At 37.5% G+C, this 11,282-nt stretch overlaps 1 protein-coding gene across 1 annotated transcript in view; it reads left to right on the top strand.

Annotated features, from left to right (window-relative positions):
* The window catches only part of HSPA4 (heat shock 70kDa protein 4), a 76,875-nt gene that overhangs the window by 17,366 nt on the left and 48,227 nt on the right, over positions 1-11,282 (top strand). The window contains exons 2-4 of the mRNA XM_006888072.1: positions 2,147-2,204; positions 4,546-4,686; positions 9,697-9,819. Coding sequence (XP_006888134.1) covers positions 2,147-2,204; positions 4,546-4,686; positions 9,697-9,819 — 322 coding nt within the window. The remainder of the gene's footprint in view (positions 1-2,146; positions 2,205-4,545; positions 4,687-9,696; positions 9,820-11,282) is intronic.

The following is an 11,282-nucleotide window of genomic DNA, read 5'->3' as shown; positions in this document are numbered from 1 at the left end:
AGTTTTAGTTTACTTGGCTCCATAGTGAACACTCTTGGTAACAGCAGCCAGGAAATCAGGAGACGAATTGCATTGGGAAAGTCAGCTGTGAGGGACCTCTCAAGAGTACTGAAGTGCAACAACGTCAGGCTGGAGACTATAGTCTCTGAAATAATGTGCTGTGCATCAGAGAGTTGGACAGTGAGTAGGGATGATAGAAAGAGAATTGATGCCTTTGAGCTGTGGTGCTAGAGAAGAGTGTTGAATATAGCATGGACTGCTAGGAGGACAGACAGGTTTGTCCTGGAGAAGGTGAAGCCGGGCTGCTCCTTGGAGTCAAGGATTCTGAAGCTTCGTCTGACATACTTTGGGCATGTTGCAAGGAGGGACTGGTCCTTGGAGAGGGACATCATGTTTGGCAGAGTAGAGGGGCAGCGCAAGAGAGGAAGACCCTCAATGAGATGGATCGATTCTGTGAGTGGAGTGGTGGGAATGAGTGTGTTTGAGATGGTGACGTTGGCACAGGATAGAATGGTGTTTAGGGCTCTTGTATATAGGGTTGTGGGCACATAATAACAACAACAATAACAGTTACTCAGTTAATAGGTCATCTGATGAAGCCTGGCTTAGAACTTACTATAGTTTCTTGTGTCATGTCTGAACTGACCCATAGCTGACTCTAGCAGGTTTTCAGGGGCAGTAAATCGCAGAGGAGATTGCCCATCCTTCCCCTGCAGAGAACTGCAAGCCTTTGCAATTGTACCTTAGCTTCTTAACCACTAGGCCACCAGAGCTCCCTACTGTTGCTTGGACCCTCCTTTTAACTTTGCTAAATTGAAAGAATTAAAACAAGAGCAATTGGATCAAAACTAGAGTATAAAATATGGGGAAATAATCTGGAGTCTTGATTCAGCCATCGAATTGGAATCAAGTTATAGCTGACACTCCAGTGGATTTTCAGAGGCAATAAATTGCACAGGAGAAGATTATCTATTCTTTTGCAGAGCAGGTGGGTTCTAATGGCACGTGCCTTTGGGTTGGAGCTGTGACTAACTCCTTACCACTAGGCCACTAGGACTCCCTATAATGCTGAATAAATTAATACCTTTTTTGTGCTTTGTTCCCTGAACTATGAAATAGAGGGATAAGACAGAATGCTTATCATGCTTAAATGAGTTCATGTAAGTTTACCTAGTCATTAAAATAGGAAGAGAGGTGTTATTAGTGTAAAGTGGAAAGGTAGTCTAGAAAGATACTATTTTAGATAAGAAATATATGAGGGTTGTATAAACACAGGGCAAGGTTCTTGATTGGAACTTTGAAAAGTAAGGCCGTGGATGAATCCATTAATACCAATATAACTGACTTTTTAAGCTTAAACACTTTTTAAAACTATTTAAACCTTTAAATAAGTTTTCATTTTCTGCCTCCTAAAAGCAGCAGAGAGATACAGTCAAAACTAGCTGATTGTTGACCCTATCTAGCAGAGTTCTGAGGCTGTAAATAGCAAAGATTGCTGATCTAAGTTACTACTGATCTTTTCTCTAGAGGAGCTGCTGTTGAATTTGAACAGGCAGAGGCGTGGCCTCTGGGTTAGCACTCCCTGAGGACTATGCAACCAGAACTCCCAACTAAGAAGTGGTATATGAATTTGTGATTTGGTAGTTACTTCATAAGTGAGAATGAAGTTTTTTTGTCCTTGAAAGCTAGTCTGGGAAAATTAGTGTTTTTATTTGCTAGGGCAAGTGACATTTTCAAGATTTAGTGATTCTTGTTTAAATTAAAAGCTGTTTTGAAAAATAAGAAATGTAAATGGTACATTAGTACAAGGGTGTACGTTTTTCACTTTTTTATTTTTGAGGTACAGTATTTCTAAAACTGGGACTTAATGGAACTTGAAGTTTAGATGGTGGAAACTGGCTGGTCCAGCACTCCAGTATTCTAGTCTAGACAGGTGTTCATTATATCATCTCTGCTTTATCATTGACATATAAGACTCTTGATTCTGGAGACAGCCTATTTTACTCAGTAAAATGATCAGAATTCTAGAAATTAAGCACTGTTAAAAGGACCCAGGTTTTTAGTGGAAACTGCAGAAATTTTCACTGTTGTGATATCTGGAGTAATAGGGCATTGCTTTTGACATTTACTTGTTTTTATTTTCTAGGGCTTGCATTTCTTTTGGTCCTAAGAACCGTTCAATTGGAGCAGCAGCTAAAAGCCAGGTAAATAATTTGCCATTTGAACATTTTTTGTAATTCAGATTTTACAGATCGTTCTGTTTTTTTAATGCTCTGTTTTATAACATTAACTATAATTGATCAATCACTGTCAGACCAACCTCTTACTGTATGTTTCCTTTTTGCTTCACCAAACTTTATCTGCTAATTTTACTCCCATTTGCCTCCTTTACCATCCAAGAATGATTCTTTTGTTTTGTATAAACCTTTCTTTAGCTTTTTATAATAGTGCTCTTAAAATTGTTTTTTTGTGACTGACTTATGCCACCCAGCATGATTTCCTCGAAATTCTTCCCTTTTGTACTGTTTTTCATGAATTCCTTATTGTTCTTTTTGTTATTTAGGTACCCTTGAATCTTTAAAGTTGCCTAATAATATATTGTGTGTGAATATACCATTTTCTTTATCTGTTTGTTCTTGGATGAGCTGCTTCAGTTATTTTTATCTCTTTGTTATTGTAAATGATGAACTGAAATAATTATCTCTTTGTTATTGTAAATGATGAACTGAAATAAACAGATGTGCATGTTCAGTTCATATAACTGTTCTTAGAACTTTGGGATCTATACCTAGTGTAGGATTGCTGGATCAAGCTATTTTTTGAACTTTTTTTTTATGTGTATTCTTTCCTGACACTAATTACATTCAGCATGTTGCATAACCTTTTTCCTTAAATTGAGTTATTTCTCTGGTTTGTCTGTCCATAAGCAGCAATTGAGTGCCCGCAACATAACCTGGGATTATTACATTTTAGGGAATGTAAGACACTTGACAGAGATAGAATCTAGAACTTTTTTGGATAAGTCTTACTTCTTGTCCTTGATACTTTAAATATTCCTTTAAGTCTTACTGAGCTGTACATCTTCTTCATGTTCAGAGTTAGTGTTGTTAATATAAATTTGATCTTAATAAAGATTACCAAGGAAAGGAATCATACTTCTAAGAATATATTAATGGACTTGGCCATTAATTTATTTTATAAACCATTAACTTAAATAAAAGTAATAGAAACCCAGTAATTCTCTTTGCTGAAATATCTGAGGCTGTTGTAAGAGCAAGGAATTGTATGTTTGACTTTATTATGATTTGCTGTGGAGCAATATAGAAGCTCTTTCTGCTCTGGATCAGGCAGGTCAGTTTATGCATCTAAGAAATTTTTTGTTTAAATTTAATTTGAGCATTTAAAAATCCTTCATTTGCGGAAAGTTCAAGTTACTTGAAGAAGCAAAGTACAGGACTATTAATAGCCTTTCTTAATTTAGATGAATTCCTGCCTTTAAATCTACTTTTATTATTGATAACAGTTACTGTAATTGTACTTGGCTGTCACATAAAAGTCGTTAGACTTAACTGTGATTGATACTGAGTTTATGCTTGTCAGTTTAGTGAATGAGGGGTAAGCCTGATTTTTAGATGCCTTGTTATTTTACAGAAGGGTTTCTGTACAAGTCTTTTAGCATAATGGATGTAGAGAAACTCTTTATTCTCTCCTGTAGGGACATAATAGGTTTACTGCTGCATTAGGAGGAGGAACTAATATACTAAACTTAACAGGTTTATTTTGGAAATTTTTTTTGTCTGCATTTCCCCTCTATTATTTACAATGATTTATTCTAGAAAAATTTTTAAAAAATGCGTATAAAATAGAATTTAAAAGCCACATAATAGTGTTTTCTTAAAAAAAAACTGTTTATAAATTTTTAGTATATCCTTTTACACTCTCCTTAAGCATGTAAATAAGATGATATTCTATAGGGACTTTATAGCTCTTAGTATGTTCTTACCCACTGTATGGTATTTCATGGTATGAAATGACCAGTATTTAGCCAGTTTTCTGTTATTGGCCTTCTAGGTTATTTTTAGTCTTCTGGAAAACTCTGAGTTCAGTATCTTTATTGCCTTCATCCTTATGTACTTGGTGTGATATTTTTTTCTTTCTCTTTATGGTAAGTTTGTTTATAATTTCTGAATAGATAATTGCCAAACAGGCTTCATAATCTAAGTATGGATAACTCTGAAGAGCAAAAACTTCCCATAAACAAATAGTTATTAGATGTTTAAGAAGGGAAAATATTTTTATAAGTACAATGGCCTAAATTCATGCAGAAGTACTAAGAGTAGAGCTCTGATCCTGGTCCTACTATTGTGAAGTGATGAATTTGTCTAAGTTCCTACGTGTTAGTAGGATCATTTAGAAAGACTGAATGTCTGAAGAGTACAACCTGTAAGAAAGAAAAGTTAAATGATGTAAAGTTAATGTGAAAGAGGTTTTATTTTTTTGTTTAAATTCACCAGTAGGCTTTCACTCTCACTATTGTACTTACAGATAATTTCCAATGCAAAGAACACAGTTCAAGGGTTTAAAAGATTCCACGGCCGAGCGTTCTCAGATCCATTTGTGGAAGCAGAAAAATCTAATCTTGCCTATGATATTGTTCAGTTACCCACTGGATTGACAGGCATAAAGGTAAGGTACTCAAGATGATGTTAAATGTATAAATTACAATATTGTATGACTTCAGTTTATATAAGGGCCATTCTAATTTCATTTTGTAAACATTTTTGCTAATAAAGACCTTTTGATGTATTTTGAATGATAAGTCTTTTAATTGGAGCCATAGAAAGATTGGAGAATGATAATTAACACTACCATTGCTGTTTGTCTTGTTTACCGATGCATATTCTTTCTGTTGGGATTTTAAGGAATGACTTTGGAAAAGCAAATGAGAGAACCAGCACTTGTGAGTCACTGTATGGTCATTTTCCTAACAATAGGTTAGCAAGAGATGTTTGGGGAGAAGAAATTGTGTTTGGTCTTTGAGGTGTTAAATTTTGCCATCTGTGGAACATCAGAAAGGTATCTTTTTGAAGTATGTAGTGTACTGATGACACAAAGCTGCAAGAGATGGAAGACGACTAGTGCGTTCACATATGTTGATTTCGCATTTAGAGATTATGTCCACTGAGGTATTCTTCCAGATGTCATGTTCATATTGCCTAAAAGCAGAGAATACCAGAAAGATGTTTACTTGTTTTTTTATTGACTGTACAGACTTACTTGATTGTGGTTCATAACTGATTATGGCTAAGAAAAATGAAAATCCCAGTGTGTGAAACGTGTACCTAGACCAGGAAGCAGATGTCCAAACAGAGTAAGGGAACACTGCATGGTTTAAAATTAGGAAAGATATGGTCAGGATTGTATCATAGCCTATTCAATATGAATGCTGAGCAAATCATTCAAGAAGCTGAACTTGATGAAGAAGAATGTGGCATCAGGATTTGAGGAACACTTATAACAGCCTGTGTTGTGCAGATGATGAAAACTTTACTTGCTGGGCAGGACGAGGACTTGAAACACTTGCTGCAGAAGTAAATAGCTCAAAGACTAGAGCCTTAAATATGGATTATATTTCAACATCAAGAAAGCAAAAATCTTCGCCACTGGAGCAATATGTAACATCCTGAAAAATGGAGAAAAGATTGAAATTATAAACGATTTCATTACTTGGATCCACAGTTAGTAACTCATGATAATAGTAGTCAAGAAGTGCGAAGATGTTTTGCAGTGGGAAATATGCTGCTGAGGACCTCTCTGAAGTGCTGATGAGCAGGTATGTTCATTTAAAGACTTAAGTACATGTGATTCAAGCCCATAGGGTTGTGGGTTTGTTTTGTTTTTTTTTCTCCTTCTCCCAGTTATTTCCTGTGCATTTGGACCTTAGTGAAGAAGAATGCAAAAAGAAGACTTTATGCCCTTTGAATTGTGGTGTTGGAGAAGAATACTGAATATCCCATGGATGGTCAAAAAACCATACAACTTTTGGAGTGTGTGAAACTATGGATGTTCCTTAGAGGCAAGGATGGTGAAACTTCAGCTCACATACTTTGGGCATGTTGCTGTGAAGGTCCATTCCTTGGAAAAAGGACATTGTGCTGGGAAAGGTGAAACATCAGAGAAAGAGACCATCAACAAGATGGATTGACAGTGACTGTTAAGATTCGGCTTGACTGTTAAGATTCGGCTTGAATATATCAGTCATAATGTGTACAAGAGTCAGATTTGTTATTCATAGGGTTGCAGTGAGTCACAGTTAACTTGATGTACCTAAGGATATTATTTGAAGGAATAAGAATTATGGAAATGACTGAGTTTGTTTAAAATGTTTGTGACAATAATCTCAGGACAATTTGAGTGCCATAATAATGGATGAAGCCAAAGTTTCGCAGGTGCAGAAAGGGACGGAAGGTTAAGAAATGAGCAATATGGGTTTTGGGGGGGGGGGCGGTTGTGGGGTTGTTTTGTTTTTCAGTGCATGTTTTTAAGAAATATGATTGTTGGTGCAACCATTGTGGAAGGCGGTGTGGTGCTTTCTCAAAAAGTTGCAAATGGAGATACCATTTGACCCAGCAGTTCCACTAATGGGAATATGCCCCAGAGAGACCGTAACTGACACCCAAGCAGATATATGCACACCTATGTTTATTGTGACTTTTTTCACAATAGTAAGGAGTTGGAAACAACCTCAGTGCCCATCAACAAACGAATGAATAGACAAGCTGTGGTATATTCACACAGTGGAATAATATGCTGCATTGAAAAACAAGGAACTCATGCAATATTATTCAAAATGGATGACCCTGGAGGACATTATGCTGAGTTAAATATCTCAGTCACAAAAGGACAAATACTGCATAGGGCCATTGTTGTAAAACAGGACTGACATTCGGGTTGGGGGGAGACTGAGGGATGGGATAAATGATGTATAGTGCATTGAAACAGATGAGGGAGAAAACTGTTAAAAAAGGATATGTGATTAGGTATTTTTGTCAAGATGGGAGTCCAGAGTGAAGGCTGCATAGTGGAGTGGACCTGGGGGAAGGGATTGTAAAATAATGAAAGAATTTTTCTTTTACTTTTCAAAGAGAAGAGTGTACTTCGGGGAGGGGGGCAGGGAGAAAAGTACAACAGTGATTGAATGGAAGTCCAAAGTGTAAGTTTTCGTTAAAATTAATAATAATAATAAAAGAGAAATTCACTATAAAAATTATTTGGTCCACTAAAAAAACCAACAACACACCCAAAAAATAAAAGAAGTATGATTATGGATAGACACATTAAATTCTAAACATCACTAGGGGCAAAGGAGAAAGACAGTAGGGGAGTTGGAAAAAATGAACCAGACACATGGTTCAAGAGTAGTTGATTTAGGAATTAAAATATAGGAAAGGAAGTAGTTGAGAAAGAGGTTTATTGAAAAAGGTGTTTTCCTATTTTCATTATGTTATAAAGAAAGAAGCACTTTAATTCTAAACAAGGATAAAGATTGGACTGAAGTAAGTGAATTATGACAACAGCTAATGGAAAAGTAACATTTTCTGGTCTGGATTATAATTGGAGTACATGAGTAAGTTCAAGCTGCTTTGAAGGAAATAGCAAAAAATAAGGCCCCAGGAATAGATGGTATACCAATTGAAGTATTTCAGATAACAGATGTTGCCCTGGATGTGCTCACCAAGTTGTGCCAAGAAATCTGGAGAACAACCATTTGGCCAACTGACTGGAAGAGATCTATTATTTGTTCCCATTCCAAAGAAAGGTGACCCAACTGAGTGTGGAAACTACAGAACAGTGTCATTGATTTCACATGCAAGCAAGATTCTACTGAAGATCATCCAAAAACGATTAGAACAGCACATCAGCAGAGAACTGCCAGAAGTCCAGGCTGGGTTTAGAAGGGGTCATGGTACTAGGGATATTGTTGCTGATGTTAGATGGATCTTAGCTGACAGCAGGAAATACCAGAAGAATATCTATCTGTGCTTCATTGATTATGCAAAGGCATTTGACTGTGTGGATCATAACAAACTGTGGCTGACTCAGAAGAATGGGAATCCCAGAACATTTAATCGTGCTAATGTGAAACCTATACTTGGACCAAGAGGCAGTAGTCAGAACAGAGCAGGGTAACACTGCATGGTTCAGAATTGGGAAGGGTGTACGCCAGGGATGCATCCTGTCTCCATACCTTTTCAACATGTATGCAGAGCAGATTATCTGAGAGGCTGGGCTCTATGAGGAGAATTGTGGCATCAGGATTGGTGGAAGATCTATTAACAATCTCCGTTATGCAGATGACACAACCCTGCTTGCTGAAACTGAGGAGGACCTCATGCACTTGCTGCGAAGGGTCAAGGACTGCAGCCTTCAGTATGGACTAAGGCTCAATGTCAAGAAGACAAAGATTCTCGCCACTGGACCAATTGGCAGCATCAGGATGGATGATGGAGAGATTGAGTGTGTTCACAGCTTCAGTTTGCTCGGCTCCACAGTCAACACTCTTGGCACCAGCAGTCAGGAAATCAAAAACGTATCGCGATGGGAAAGTCTGCTGTTAGGGACCTCTCTAAGGTATTCAGAAGCAACAGTGTCTCTCTGGAGACTAAGGTGCGCCTGATACAGGCCATGGTATTTGCAATCGCTTGTTATGCATCAGAGAGTTGGACAATGACTAGGGAGGACAGAAGGAAAGTGGATGCTTTTGAGCTGTGGTGCTGGAGAAGGGTACTGAATGTACCATGGACTGCCAGGAAAACAAAGAGATTCATCTTGGAGAGGATTAAACCAAGCTACTCCTTGGAGGCAAGGATTCTGGGGCTTCGTCTGACATACTTTGGACATGTTGCCAGGAGGGACGGGTCCTTGGAGAGGGACATCATGCTTGGGAGGGTGGAGAGACAGCACAGGAGGGGAAGACCCTCTATGAGATGGATTGATTCGGTGACTGGGGTAATCGGGATGGGTGTGTCAGAGGCGGTGCGGTTGGCACAGGATAGAGTAGGGTTTAGGGCTGTTGTGCATAGGGTCGCTATGAGTCGGAAACGACTCGACGGCACATAACAACAACAACAACATGAGTGTATGGGAAGAGATTTATTCTAGACAGTCTATAAAATTTCTCATCAAAGTTGTAGACTTTAAAAAAGGACTTTATCATTTATTATTTATTTATTTATCATACCAGATCTGTTATTTGGTGTTTTCGACAGCAGTAGTGAACAAACCAGAAGAAAAAACATGCCGTTAAATTGGACTAAAATCTAATTGGGAAGATGAAGTATAAAGTGTGTATATATGTATAAAGTATATACAGTAAGCAGGTAAAACACATTGTCAAAGATTGTAAAATAAGTTGTTCCCAGTATCCTTTGTGGAAGAGTATTCTGTATACGGTGAGCTATATCAATTTACTTTTGCACAGGTAATTTTCTTAACCTTTGTGAATGGTTACAAAATATGTTATAGTTCCCCAGGTGTTAGGTTGGACAAGCATAAATGCTGAGTGACATGCAAGATATTTTTGTTTCTAAAACTAGTTTCTTAAGATAAATTTCATTGATAACTGTGAAGCATTGTCCGTTTTAGGCTTCTTGAGTATGAGAAATATAACAGTTGTTAATCTTAATTTTCTTACAGGTGAGATACATGGAGGAGGAACGACATTTTACCACTGAGCAAGTGACTGCCATGCTCTTATCGAAACTGAAAGAGACTGCAGAAGGTGTTCTTAAGAAACCAGTTGTTGATTGTGTTATTTCGGTGAGTGTGATTCCTGTAATTATTTGGGGTTAAGGTGAATGATAATAATTGGTTAATAATACACTTTTTATTACTAAAAGTGAATCTTATTAGGAGTTCTCGTGGTATAGTGGTAAGGAACTACATTGCCAACCCAGAGACATGTGCTTTGAATACACCAGCTGCTCCATGGAAGTAAGATATGCAGTGCTTTTCTATGCAGTTTAAAGCTTTTGAAAACTCACTTGAGGGTCAGCAATGGGCAGGATTCTACTTGATGGCACATAACAATAACAATTTTGTATGAAACTAGTCCTCTGATGACTTAGTGGTAAGGAATTGGGCTGCCAATCCAAGACACGTGGTTCGAATCCGTATGCTCCTTGGAAGAAAGATCGGCAATCTCTTCTCATGATTTGCTGCTTAGTTAGCTATGAGTCTGTTCTGATTTGATGGTGCACAACAATAATAGAGTTCTAGGGTTGAAAATTGTGTGTTTAAATCGGTATCTCAAATGCAAAGTCATTGCAGTTGAGTTGGAACTGATCCTCCATTGGGTTTCCAGTGTTGTAAAATGTACAGGAGATTGCCATTTTTTCTCCTTCAGAGTTGGTGGATTCAAACTGCTAGAGACACTCAGCCTTTGCCCCATACTCGGTGCATTGCCCCACAAACTACACTCCAGACCCTTATAAAAGAGTATAGAACCAATAAAGGCCTTGATTTTCTAATACTTACTGCCATCGAAACACTTTGTTCTTAAAAATTCTTACAGTTTTATAATGGATCATTCCACGTGTTAATGGACACAAGCAGATATATACAGGATCTTCTCTGAACATATTTTTGACAGTTTACTTTGTAGATTTCATAGTAATACGTAAAGAAGGTGCTTACTTTGTTTTTAAGTGGATGTGTAGTATTTCATTTTATGCACATACTGTTTACATTTTTAACTAATGCCTTACTGTTGGAGCTCTAGCTTTGAGGTTTTTATGTATTTTAACAATGTCTTTAATTTTACTAATTTTTGTGTGTGTACTGTCAAATTGGATCTGACTGGTACAGGAGATTGTCATTCCTCCAGCAGAGCAGGCTGGTCTGAGTGCAGTGGAGGCCACAACTAATTGATCACAGTCAGTTACCATTTCTTTGTTCCTCCAGCAGAGCGTCTGGTGGATTTGAACTGTGCACCTTTGGGATTTCAGTACAGCTTCTTGCCACTAGGCCACGACACCAGAGCTCTCTTATTTTAACAATTTTTAAATTGGGATTTGAGTGAAATCACAGGCAGATGAATAAAACTTTTAAGCAAGTTAATTTTTTTTCTTATTAATGTCAATGAAAATTTACAGAGACATTGTTTTACAATCCCTTATACGAGGTCCACTCCACAATGCAGCCTTTGCCCTGGACTCCTGTCATAATACAAATACCTAATCACATATCCCTTTTAAACAGTTTTCTCCCTTATCTGTTTCAAT

Source organism: Elephantulus edwardii, unplaced genomic scaffold (assembly GCF_000299155.1).
Source record: "Elephantulus edwardii isolate Elephantulus edwardi_28Jun2011 unplaced genomic scaffold, EleEdw1.0 scaffold00064, whole genome shotgun sequence".
Classification (NCBI taxonomy): Eukaryota; Metazoa; Chordata; class Mammalia; order Macroscelidea; family Macroscelididae; genus Elephantulus; species Elephantulus edwardii.
This window is presented reverse-complemented; position numbering and strand designations above follow the sequence as displayed.